The following is a 14,538-nucleotide window of genomic DNA, read 5'->3' as shown; positions in this document are numbered from 1 at the left end:
GTAATACACCGGTTCTCGTCCGATCACCGAAGTTAAGCAACGTCGGGCGAGGTCAGTACTTGGATGGGTGACCGCCTGGGAACACCTCGTGATGTTGGCTTTTTTTTTTCGCCGTAAGATTGGTGTCGAGAAAATCTATCATACTGTTATGATACCAATTAACATATAAATCGAAAGGAATTTCGTTCCATCCGGGTGTCCCTTGACACCTCTAAAGTTTTTTTTAATATAAATTTGATTTTATTACACATTATAGGCTGACTTGAATGGGCTTGTTATTGTTAGAGCACCGTCTTTGAACTCTTTTAAAAATAGGTTTGATAATTTCTCCAAATCCGCACAAAAGCGCGCATCAGCTTATTAAGCTGCTAGTGTGTTTTAATGACATAATAATTATATTATTGAAATGTTTAGGTCAATTAGCTAATCTGAATGGAGTCCTCCTAATGTCTCTAACAACTGAATGTTTCTTATTCTATTATTTTCTGCTATGGGAGAGAAAACTCTCATTTTACATGTTCCAATTCTTACTTAACCTAACCTTTTGAACGAAAATAGGAATAATTTATATAAAATGAGGATGTAGAAAATAAATCGTTATCGTAAATATAAATTATTTTATTTTACGTTGATCATTGAGAAAAAACGAATTTACAGCTGTCGTAAACTCCTGCGTCTGCGCCGTAATCCCGGTATTAGTCGGCTATACCATGATTCACAAGTTTTATGTACGCTTTTACACGTATTGTGATTGAATAAATTTTATAAATTATGCTTTTTCTAATTGTGTTTTTATGTTACCAAAACTAAAATAAAAAAGGCTGACGTGTTGTTATGTTTTTAAAGTCACATAAGTAGGTTTCATTATATTTAATATAAATACCTAAACACTCAAATAAACAAAAAAAATCTTAGTGAATATTCTTCTCTTTAGTACTGTATATATATGCTTATTCATTGGGAAGTACAGTAAAGACTGATATAATTTAAATTTTTTTTAAATATTTTTAGTTAGATACATTTCGAACATTTTGTAATGTAGGTTGGTTATTATAGAAGCTCACAGAATAAAATAGGCTACCTACAATCGTTGCCTATAATAAATTCGACCCTTATTATTATCACAGTCATTCTTAAGAAACTGAAATCCTGAAACATGAGTAGAAATTTAAATTTACCTTACTAAATTACAATTGTCTCTTCAGATCGACCCATGACGGAAGCTACGATAAAAACTGAATCGACGACCCCCGGTGTTGGACCCGATGAGCCTATGGACGATAAAGGAGACAAGAAGAATAAGAGGCAAAGAAGGCAGAGGACTCACTTCACCAGCCAGCAGTTACAAGAGTTGGAAGCCACCTTCGCAAGAAATCGTTACCCAGATATGTCAACGAGGGAAGAGATAGCTATGTGGACGAATTTAACAGAGGCGAGAGTTAGGGTAAGGATATCATTATAATTAATAAAATATCAGCTACTTGATTCTTACTATATGATGTCTACGTAAGGGCGGGGTGTATGGACAGGGTCTTTACAACAAATCATTTCAAACTCAAACTCAAAATATCGTTATTCATGTAGGTAAACAAGTACACTTATGAATCGTCATGTTAAATTAATTATAAATGTACATTTTCTACCAGTTCGCAAGTCAAGGGCGTAGAGCGGGTAAGAAGAACTGGCAAGAAACTTTCCGCCACTCTTTTTAATCGCCAAGTATTGTCATACAAATTGTTTGAACTGGATCAAATCAATCCTAAGGATTAGGATTATTTAAGTATTCCTCAAATTTATAAAAAGCTTTATTGATTAATTTCCGTTTAACGAGGGCTTTGAATTTATTTAGTGATAATTCTCTAATTTCGCTTGGGAGTTTGTTGTAAAAACGCGTATTATACTGGTGAAAGTCACCATTTGTTTTATAATCGTTATTTGAAAGCAAATAGTTATGAAAGCAACACTCCGTTTCGTCAATTCAAGTATTTTTAATGTTATATTTGAAGAAGTTTATCATATACATGATGTTAGATAAAAATTCTATTTACGTTTGACTGTTGCGCCCTTGTGTCATTTCTTATATTTGACGGTTTGCAAACAAAATGTTTTTATTGTATATTCAAAATAATATAGTAAAAATAATTCAAAATAGTAATATATTATATATTCAAAATATTTTATAATTACTCGTTTAATGACATTATATTAATTCAGGTAACTGTTCTTTTAAGGCTTTGAGTTAATATTAATATTGACAGCGAGGTGAGGTTAAAACCTCATGATGAGGTCTACATTTTTCAAGAAATTATTCATTAGATCACCCAAATCTTGAAACAAAAACTATAAATATCTATATTAATAGTCTCTTCCCTAGACAGCTTTCCCTAAAACCTTACACATGAGGCAAAAACAAATACCTTTTTTATGGCAATACGAAGGTGCTCAATGTGAATGTTTAGACTAATCGTTGCATCCGGCGCTCTTCGATATTTTTGTACCGCGTCGTCGGACGGAACACAAAATCCCTTAATCCATTTGGATTTCAGGCGTCTATTTTGGTCTTTTCATAATCCCCAGCTTAAATGTGATCGCATCCACACACTGTCAATAGTTTCCGAGGGCCTGTTACATTCTGTGGTTCAACTCAATTTGTATTATTTAATGTCCCGAATTCGTTAGATACCGTTCGGTTGCTTTGGGATGTAAATAATCACAGCGTAATCTCTAGGGCGTGTTGTTATGCCAAATTGAAAACCGAGAAATTGGTGATTAGACGTAGGAATTTGTACACGGGCGGGCTTTTGAGAACTTTTAACATTTATTTAATGTTTTCATTTTGTTGTTTACCAAGCTACGCTTTGATTACTTTGAATAAATGTTGATTTACATAATGAAAACAGCCTATATTTTATCTCTGTTGCAATATAATAAGCTGTACATATCTTCCAAATATATTATTTTATCGTAGAAATATTACAACGCTCTTGGTAGAATATCGCCAAGTCAAATTGTTACGTGTGTGTAGGTAATTATGATTGATATTAAAATTTAGTTGACAACTTTTCTTATACGTATATAGGTCTTATTAAATAAATTGTTTCGTCACTCAAACAGACGTTTTTCATTGATATAAAAAATAAATCAGTGGCGCTACAATCTTTTTAGGCCTTGTTTCAGTTCTGTATCTGTATTATGACCCTTTCTCAATCTAATAAGCATCATGTAGGTGATCATCCTGCGGTGCCTGATACACGCCGTCGACTTTTTGGTTCTAAGGCAAAGTTTCCTTACGATGTTTTCCTTCACCATTCGAGCGAATGTTAAATGCGCATATAGAAAGTTCATTGGTGCACAGCCGGGGTTCCAATATACGACTTCATGGATGAGAGTCACACGCTGAAGCCACTAGGCCAACTCTGCCCTCCTTTATATTGATACAAAAAGGTATTTTATATGCCTTTTAACGAAAAATTTTCATCTTGAATATTACTAAACCGCTATGTATCATAGAAATATATTACTACTAAACAATCATTTTGGCACAATCATACTGGCATTAGTAATTCAATACCTCTTTTAGACAATCGATTAGGTGTATCAGTAAATTGATATTTTCCAATCGACGCGAGCGCAAGTATTTCAAGTGCTAAGTATTCATTACATACTCGTACTCTGTACGTGTGTCTGTTTATGAGAATCTGCTCTGAAACGGTCTACGTCTTCATTAAATTATTTTCCCTACAATCTGTGTTAGGGTTGTCACTGTACAATATTTTTAATATGCTCAATACATACGGTTTTTGCTAAATTTAATTATACAACCAAGATTCTAAAACGCGTATATAACTTAAAAGTTTGTAAGTTAATAATATGTAGACATACATGCTTATGCTAAAATTCCGACGAGACTTAGCGCGAATCATGACTCAAGTAGGTATGTCAAAATGTATTACGTTTTTGGCATACGAATGTCATACTTAGTCTAAGTATGCCTAAGTCTTACCCTTAGACATGGGTATAAATCGCGATCATGAAACAGATGCAGAAATCTGAGACCCAGACCTAAAAAGGCTTTAGCGCCAATGATTTATTTTTATTTTTATATATCGCTATGTGATACCAACTTACTATATTGAGTATAGCTCCTCGCACATGAAGTAATCGTACTAACCTAGTATTTGTATTAACTCATGTAGAACCAACCCTAGCAAAGGGATTACCGCCCGTGCGTCCGCGCAACACATCGCGTCAAATAAATCTGTGCGCGCGCACACCGATAAATCGTCGAACATTATTTTTGTAACCCACTCATTAGGGTCATTGCCTGCCTATTGACTCTTAAAATATGTCTGAAGATGTTTTGTTAACCGCATATTGCAAATTGCTACTGTCATCTTTAATGTGTCCATTTATATTTTTTATCATCAAATTTAATTCAGCTGGAACAACACGATTGTGAATTGCTCACATCTTTGCCAACTTATTGAAGGCATTAATGTAATTTTATTTTCGTTCTGAGGTTACACAATGGATAATTTAATACATACGAAATTTAATAAAAACGAATTGGTTCATTTGCTTATTGCTATTTTATTTATTCAGGCAGTTTACAAACTGTATGTAAAGCACTATTTTTCAACCGTTTTTGTGTACCTGCCTTTCTAAAATTCTTATGCCCCCCATGTAACATACATAATTTTGCTTACATTAGTAACTTAAATAACAGGTTTTAGGAAGCAATCACTAGGAAATTGTTAACGAAACACAGTTAGTAAATTTTCAAAACATAATGAAAAACTGAAATTCAAATTCCAAATAATGTAATAAAGATTTTTCTATATTCATTACGTCACAAATTGCCCCGTGGGCCTCACGTTCGATAACACTGGTCTAGAGCAGTCTAACAATAATACTCTAAGAGGTTATGGCGAAAGCTAAAACGCCCTGAAAGAAAGGTCTTTGTCTAATGATTTGTTGGTTTGCAACCTCCCCGTAAGAATTTCACGCTTACGCGAACGTACTTAATTTGCTCTCCTTAATTAATAAAACAAGTCATAGTTGTTACTATTAACAATGACTATTCTATTAAGTGACAACAAAATGTCTTAATTTAGTCTATATTTATTGTCATCATGTGTCAAAGCTTTCTCAGACACACAGGGAGGGGCTGTCAAGCCAATCGTCCGTGAAACAACTCTCGACACATTTCATTTGGCACAAAACGCGCCGATAGACAGGGCATTAACGAACCCACTAATATCTGTATAGGCTGATTGATCGTTTCATTTAGAATGTTAAAAAGATTATTTTTCCTATTTAATAGGAAAAGCAAAGCAGGAAATAAATAAACCTTTATTCATGACAGAGTTTGACAAAATTGATCTAACGCTAGTCAACTAGGGAGTGTGTTTCGTGTAACTAGATTAAAATTATTCCGTAAAAAAAAAACATATGCTCAGAGATAATGACGGAAGAATTTTTTAAATCAGTCCCGTTTTTGAGTTTATAGTCGTTAGAAACACGCAAACAAATCGTGCCTATATATAATTTTAATACCTATATATATGTGAGATGGTAATACTTTACTAACAATAATGTGATAGTTAAAATATGTTCTAATCTGAGCTTCAATATTTTACCAATATGTAATAGTTAATTAATAAAGTGTGTTTTTTAATGAAAATGGAAAATAAATACACCAGTGTTTACTGTTTATGTATTATAACGCCTTTAGATAAATATAAAATAATATTCGGGAAGAGTTAATGTTTTTTAATGTGCAACTGCTTAATAAGGAGTGTGACACTAAACCTGAGGTCGTGACTTCAAATACCGGCTAGGCACTACCGGTTTTCTCGTTCTATGTGCTCTAGTACAAGCTCGTACGGAATACAATAAGACCTCATTCAATATTCAACTTATAAAAACAAAAAACAATCAGAGAAACTGTTGTATTCTGACGACAAAACCCATAATGCCACTAGATTAATATTAGCATTAGATGCAATAGTCTGTGGCATTATTAAAAAGTATTGAAACTTATAACTACGTAAAGCTGAATCATTTAGGAAGTTTTAAAAATAAATCTTTTGTTGATAAAGCCATCAGTGCTATTTCAAAAAAAGGATGTAACGTTTCCGACGACAGGGCGGGCGGCACGTAACATTATTTATTTTACGTGAAGCGCTTTTACAGGTTTTTCAGCGCTTTTAAAGCGTCGATGCGTGCAAACAGTTTAGCCTGAACCATTTTACCTAGCAACGAATCCATAGAGTTTAGGCTTTTAGTCGACTATGTCAACAGCGCTTTTGAATTTAGAATAGGGTGAATACCTGTTCGGTTCTCAGTAATATAGCTGATACTCGTATGTAGCTATTTATTCTTGATACTACGAGGAGTCTGGCAGAAAATGTCCACTTAACCGATAAACCTTGTAAACGATATTTAATTCTTTTTTAAACATCTTAAATCTTTTTAAATTCATCTTAAATCTTTTTAAAACATCTCAAACTATGAACTACATCGGGACCTATTGACAGACAAAATGGCGGATATTTATGATCAATTAATTTATGTAAATTCTTTTTAATTCTTTCTATGTTTTAAACGGACATGATTATAATGTAAAGGTCTCAATTGATCTCTGAGACGATTGTGATTTGTATTTGAAGGCCCACCAAAAAGGAAACCAATACAAGGTTTTTTTTATCCGTAATTATTTTAAGTACGTATACATACGTACCTAATTACGTACGTATTCAGTAGGTATTTGAAGCCACACGTCATAAACTGTCAATGAAACTGAAATGGCCTAGCTTTTTACACTTAATATTATTGGCGATTGGGCGATATTTATTAAAAGCGAAACAGGAATATTCACTTATTAAAGTATAGTTACAATAATAACAGTATATGTTACTATAATAACGAGAATGAGATTTAAATAATAAATCCTGATACACCAATGTGTCTCTAATAGAAAATGCCTGTCACAAAATCCCCACAAGGAAACTACTGTAAAATGTAGCCAATAATCTCACAAAGCATCACATCTGATTCCGAAACAAGATTATTGAGGAACAACGATTGCAAATTCGCGTAATACCGTGTAATACAGCCAATAAATTTCCGTTAAAGTAAATTGCACTATGTTGTCTAGGTATTAGAGTTGCTTCTCGCTAATACAATTTTAAATCGGAGATTCAAACTGTTAGGATAGTAGATCTCTTACCGATATCCTACTTATGTTTTGATAGACCAAATGTCGAGTGTTTTGATCGTGTGAGCCTTGCATAGATTTACGGACAGTATTCACTGAATGAAATTTGTTGTGTAATAATCTTATTAATCCATATTTATTAAGGAAAAGATTACCTCGTGGTGAGTTTGACAGTTCCCTATGTTATGTTGAAATAGAATGAATGAGATTAGGAGTTTGGAGAAATGTTGGTTGTCTAACGTATGTTTTGTTTTTTATTCTGTGGCTAAATGACACATTGAGCTTTATTACGAACTCTGTGATGACAGTTCAACTGTAAGTTAAACAAGGTATTAAAAAACGTATACGTCAAATATTTAGAAGATAACATGTCGAATTTGACTTCTTTTAGATATTTTGTAATCAAACACGTTGAACTACTTAATTTAAACTACTACTATGACGTTCTTTATTCCAAAATAATATGGAATGATTGTAAGTTTATTTTGGGTTAGTCGACTACCTATATATCGGGGCATTAGGTGACACTATCATTTCGGTACCACTGCCACATACCATACCATATTTAACTTTTCAATCAAAGTTATATACTTTGGTCTTACGAAGTTTTTATTCCATTTTTTTCATTTTTTTTTCTTAATGTAATGTCTACGAAAAAAGCTTTACGTGAATTATAATTGCTGGCTTATATAATAGTTATAGCTTATATGAAGAAGTAATATGTTGAGTTGTTGACTAAATTTACTAACATAGCTTGAACTAAAATAATAGTCAATGAATAAGTATCGCAATACAGCGAGGAAATGTTGTCAGCTTTAATTCTCTATTTATTAATTATAATTATTATTATTGTTACTATGTAGGTTAAGAATGGTGTTAATACTCTATATTTCTGTGGTGGAAATATATAACTTGATCCCTTTTTGCCGCGCACCACCACTATGTGGAACCAGCTGCCCACTGAAGTATTTCCGAACCAATTCGACTTAGGGTCCTTCAAGAAAAGAGCGTACCAATTCTTAAAAGACCGGCAACGCACATGAAAACCTTCTGGCAATGTTAGTGTCTATATATCAATTAACATCACCGTTTGTCTTTTATGACATAAAAATAAAATATTTTTGATTAAATAATGTTCATTAACCGTCTGTTCTACTCGAATATTTGGCACAATGATTATGTGTCCGAGATTCTTGCACTTAAATTCATACAAAGAGGATATAAAATTACAAAAGTTCGGAAGAGTTTAATAACAGTTCACTATTACTGAGGGTGTTAGCTATTTGACGAAATGTGACTGATACGATCCCACTAACATTTTTCTTAGCCACCATTCAGGGCAGCTTAGCTCCACGGGGTGCATTTAATAATAATCTACTCGATATAAGGGGTGTCTCAGTGGTCTAACGCGAACAAATATTCCTCGAACAGCTTTAGATAAGATTTCTAATATATTTTGTACGTAGTGCGCATAGATTTAGTAGAAAACCTGACTTTTCAAGCTGTTAAAATTCGTCTCACCGGTGGGCCCTTTCCATGTTAAATCGTGACTGTTGTAATCAAATTAATAACGTTTTTGTATGTGATTTAGTTTTATTTAAATTTAGTTTTGCACTTTACCTTTAGCATTTCCTGTTTTCTTTTTCCTTACTAGAGTTGTCTGGAAGAGATTACTTTTTACGTTTACTCGTTACTTGAATTTATACTTAACTTATCATGTATATTAAATTAAATGAATATGTACCAAATATGTAATGCAACAAAGTGTTAATAAATAAATAAATTAGTATTAAATACAAATATTTATTATTCTGTTGATACTTTTATTAATTCGACATTTTATAAATTGAGACTTCATTAAGATGGTTTTTACAAATGATTTTTATTATAGGTCCTTAAGATGTGATATCATTACTTAATTAATTCATTTAAAAAAGCATAATGTAAAAAAATTGTCTTTTATGAAATGACGTCAATCAAATATTCATAGGACCTAAACTATATAAAATTACTAGACTTTTGGACCTTATGGACAGTTAAAGATATTCATCAATATATTCAACGGAGTACGTTTCCATAGGTTAATTTGTTCTAGCTATTTGTTGTATACAATCAGAAAAAAAATTACAATTGTTGTGGAAACATAAACTGGACACAGTTTTTCTATTCACCAGGACGTCGAAGAAATTTAAACTTATATTATACACGATATAAGACCAACGATAACTATACAATTATAATTATTATATTGTAAATATAAATTGACTAGTTTCCCATGGTTTGCCTTGCGTTCCGTTCTAGCTTTATATTTAGTAATAAGTCCGTAGTACTACTTTACAACGGTGCATTAGCCTATTTTATAAAGAGGCAAATCGAGTATTCAACATCAATGATGTTCAAACTATTTCTAGACGCGTACATCTAAAGTACCTATAGAGAAAAGAAGAAAGCCTATTTTCTTTTCAATTTACTCAATGAAATGAGTTTCCTTTGCCTACACAAGATCTCAGTCGTATTTCAAATAAACACTATATTGGCACAACCCTACTTCGCACGTGTCAAATCCTAGTTCATATACATTTATACGATCCGAAATGTTTATTTGACTTTCGGGTGTCAAATAACACCAATTCAGTCTATATCCCTATTGTAATACAGGCTATAATCCCTTAACCGAAACTCAGAGCGACGACTCCGATAGACCGTCATTTGATTGATGGTAGTAATAAAACTGTGATTCTAGTTTAATTTAAATTTAAGGCAATTTAGTCCTGCTCTGGTTGACCGTAAAATAGGTTTATTATTACGAGGGGACATCCGTATTAGTAAACAATTACATGAATATATTTGGGTTATTAGATTAAAATCATTACTGTCAAGCTACAAGTTCTTTTCGGTTTTTATAATAATGAAAAAATACTTAAATACGGTGTAACAACGTTGATATATATATTTGAGTTTACTTACAAAGTCAATTAATAAAATTGAGTAAATCTTAGCTTAACTTAATCGATAAGTCACTTGACACAGTATAATTACGCTGATATTAAAGTATTTGACCTTATTCTATATATAAATATATATATATATATCTCTCTGGCACGATTTGTGCATTAGCCATTATACTTGACGTATAGGATTTTTTATAATTCGTGCTTGTCTTTAGAAATTCGACCGTGTCCACCATGTACGGTTAAGGCACTCGCCCGGTACCGCACAACCCTCCCAAAGGCCGAGAACAAATTTAAATTAAATTAAAACTTGCCCTCGAACCGGGAATCGAACCCGGTACCCCTCACCTATATTCTATATTTAAAAAACTGCGGCAAAAACCGTAGAACGGTCATAGCCTATGTATTTATCATGAAATGCATAAGACGCGTAATAGCGCCAAGTTTAAACAAAACATTCCAAATTCAAATTCCGTATTGTCTTTTGTCCTATTTCGCCCTAACAAAATACAAAGCGGTGGTATTCATCTCGTAGAGCATCGTTTATCGTGAAAATAGCGTAGATTGTAAGACACAGGCGCTGTCAGGGCCGATGAAGGTTTCCGCTGTGATGGCTCGCATTAATCTTGCCGTACACGTCCCGCATGATAACAGAACAACCAGCCCCAACCCCTCATACGAATTAGGTATAATCTCTGAATTACTTTAAAACATAAAGTTTGTAAAAGTTAGCAACTAATTGACATTGATTAACTGTTATGCCCAATTTTTATTGAAATGTTCCTTTTTTTATTACTATTTTAAACTGTACGGACCAGATTTATAAGGAATAGTTATATTCTAATGCCGTACTTTCTGAACTATCTAAAATCTTAAGAAAAACAGATCTTATTTGCAACCTAAAATATTTTTCTCTTGAATAATATCTAAGAACATAGGTTTGGCAAAGTATTAAACGTCTGTGTAAATCAGTATGAAAAATAGTTTTCCTGTTCTTATGTGCGAATGTAAATTGTTATTGTCTTACTAGAAGATTTATAATGGCGAGTAAGCTATGCCCGAAAAAAATCCTATGGAAGTATATTTGAAAGGAAATTATAGGTCAATTTTTACAGACTTACCTTTACCCTTTAGGTAGCGTAAGAGCTATAAGATTATTAAAATAGGCAGACATTAGTATTGATTACGGTTAAATAAAAATTATCACGAAACTCCCTTCGCTTGACGGAGGTAGGGAAGCGTTCTACAATAATATATTTAAAGGATTAGCCTCGCGTCGCAATATCGCGACCCTCCAACACCCCGCTGCGCTGGCCGCTATTCAAATAATGGAAATTATTTCCACATATTATGTGCACCTAAATAAATATCATTCTGTTGTCATTATTGAACACCCCAACCTTTCTGTGGAGCTATTTTCACCCGTTTATTCGCGGTTACCGGATGTAAACCGTAAATTTATAACCTTCGAATGTATCTCTTAGTGATATTTGTAAAATAACATACCTTAAATGAAATTAGCTAACGTTTACCTGCCTACGAGTCCACGTGAATTTGCAAAATTTATGTTTCGAAAAATAAACGCTCGTATATGGGGTGGAAACGACCGTTTATGTTCACTTAACCGAGGAAAGAGGGTATTATTTACCGTTTCGGCTGGGTGAATACGCCACAGTGAGTGAGACAAATACCGCTGCCGGCGCAATATTTATTGCAGTCGCTTCGTGGATTGCGCAATTTATCGCGGAGGTGTCGTCGGCGATCGATCGCTCACTGACGGACGTGCCCATACATCAGCGAGAACGTTATCTGTTCTCACAGCGACTTATCGGCCTCACTCCGCCTACGGGCTTCACTAAATAACAACATCGATTCAAAGGCTTCGCGGCGTGTCCTGAGAGCCGATCGTTTATTGTGGCCGGAGAATTCGCATCGGCGTGGAGATGTTCCGTCCAATCGCGACGCTCGTTTATCTTCATTTCGCGGCCGCAATTAGACGGGTCGTTGCCTGCGACCGGGCGGGGCCGTCGCCTCCGCTATTACTACGTGGCTCGAATACCCCGCTTCGCTCTGTCAACTTTGTAATGAGTAAAGTTAATAGGCACCCAACATACCCCGCCTTCAGAATAATCTAGTTAAACTTTTAAATACACTTCGGAATATGAACGAAATTTGTCTTGTTGCAGGTGTGGTTTAAAAACCGGAGAGCGAAATGGAGGAAACGCGAAAGAAACGCAATGAACGCCGCGGCAGCTGCGGCGGCGGACTTCAAGAACGGCTTTAGTACGCAATTCAATGGTTTAATGCAACCGTTCCCAGATACGGAAGCTTTATACTCATCATATCCTTACAATAACTGGGCAGCAAAAGTACCAAGCCCGCTCGGGACGAAGAGTTTTCCGTGGCCAGTGAACCCTTTGGGGTCAGTAGTACCGGCGAGTCATCATCAAGGCTCCGTGAATTGCTTTAATACGGCAACATCTATGGGAGGCGTTGGAAGTAGTTCCATGGCTGTAGCCGGGCCAGCGAGTGTGGGGGGCGGCGTAGCGCCCTGCCCTTACACGACAGCACCGAATCCGTACAGCATGTACCGTGCCGAGCCGTGTCCCGCGATGTCGTCGTCCATAGCGTCTCTGCGTTTGAAAGCGAAGCAGCATTCTTCGAGTTTTAGCAGTGGGTACGGGACGGTGTCTCCGGTGTCCCGTGCCGGTTCTGCCCCGTTGTCCGCGTGTCAATACGCAGCGGGTGGTGTAGTGTCGGATCGTGTGCTTTGAGAGGAGGCCCGCGGCCGCGAGGATTCGCGCTCGCCGGGGCCGTTGCTGGCAGTCGCGCGCGCCTCCTAGTGTCCGCCACCGCGCGCGCAATCAAACGCCGCGCATGGACTCTACTGCCACTTATGGGATTGGTTCGATTGATTATCAGACGAAATCAAATTGTTACTTCAAAAATTATTAAAACGTTAAATACGTCAAGTTCCTATGTTACAATAGTATAGTGTTGAATTGCAATAGATTTTCATTGGAAGAAACCCCTCCCATAGTGAGCGATAAAAACTGTGAAACTTCAGGCAATAAATTAAACGATTATAGATGTTTTGTAAATATGTAGCTATGTACTTACGTATACCAAAGCGAAGTGTGCAATTTTATAAGCTTACGTAGATTCGATATTTTATATTTTGACTAATATCGATTGTTGTAAATATTATGTAATTAGGTTATTTATTTACGTTTGTTTAATTATAAATTCATCAAGCATTTAAATGTATATTGTAAAATAATATTATTCTAAATTGTAGGTATTTTATCTACATGCATTTGTTTAACTTTGTTTTATGTAATGGTTATTGTAAAGTACAGTATTGGTAAAACATGAACTATAATGACTAGGGAATTATAAGTGATTGAAGCTTTGTTTTTAATAATTCAGTAAAGTAAAATAAAAACTAAATCAGTTCAATCGTAATAATTACTTTATCTAAAGGTCTGATCAAGTCAACAAAGTGTTAACACGGATTTGTCAAAATATTAATTAAACAATACTGATTTAGTTTTTATGAATAAGTAGATGTCTTAAAATTCTCATTGGTATCGGCACGTATCTTGGTATTTTACACATAAATTGCGTTTTAGTTAAGTAGCAAAAGACTTAACTTGTGGGCCGAGAACAATTTTAATATATATAAAAATATCGCGCGAAAAATTCCGAACAAATTTAAGAGTATAGTAATTACTATTCCAGTAGTACTGTGAAAATTGTTATAAAGGAACGCCTTTAAATGAGATTAATGTAACCAGGATCTCATTACTGATACGAGTAATATATTACAATTTTATTTAACTGTACATAAATGTATTTATAACGGTTTAACGTTTACTATTAGTACAGTGTAATTAGTTAAATTTTAGAACCCACATCCGTGTGCCTATTGATAATGAAAACCGTGTACCATAGTTGTATATAAAACGAGTGTCTAGGTTTTCATTTTATACATATCAAACGAAATAGCGGTCGGATTATTTTGTAAATGTATTCAACGAAACACTGATTGTTTTTGTAACTTAAACCTCTAGTCATAATAAAAAATTACAGAGAAATTATAATCGTTTTATTTGGTTATAAAGCCTTCATTCTACAACTTGCAATTTTATTTAAAACAACACAGATATAGTTTGATTTGATTTATGTTCTTATTTGTTTTAATCGTGTGCATTGGTAGTCTGAATTCTTGCTACAAAAGTGGATTTTTTTTCCTTGAAAAAAAAAGAACATAATATTCATACAAATATTACAAAGATTTGTTTTTTATGTTTACTTTTTATCTTCTTTTTATAGAATAAGGGGGCAAACGGAAGTCATTTATGCCTA

The 14,538-nt window shown here is 34.3% G+C and overlaps 1 protein-coding gene across 1 annotated transcript in view; it reads left to right on the top strand.

The window, feature by feature from the left end:
* Window positions 1-14,267, top strand: part of LOC125055547 (pituitary homeobox homolog Ptx1) — a 52,557-nt gene extending 38,290 nt beyond the window's left edge. The window contains exons 4-5 of the mRNA XM_047658010.1: window positions 1,206-1,444; window positions 12,357-14,267. Coding sequence (XP_047513966.1) covers window positions 1,206-1,444; window positions 12,357-12,944 — 827 coding nt within the window. The 3' untranslated portion in view covers window positions 12,945-14,267. The remainder of the gene's footprint in view (window positions 1-1,205; window positions 1,445-12,356) is intronic.
* Window positions 14,268-14,538: the final 271 nt, after the last annotated feature.

Source organism: Pieris napi, chromosome 13 (genome assembly GCF_905475465.1).
Source record: "Pieris napi chromosome 13, ilPieNapi1.2, whole genome shotgun sequence".
NCBI lineage: Eukaryota > Metazoa > Arthropoda > Insecta > Lepidoptera > Pieridae > Pieris > Pieris napi.
The sequence above is the reverse complement of the archived record's forward strand: the minus strand, read 5'-3'. Positions and strand labels throughout refer to the sequence as shown.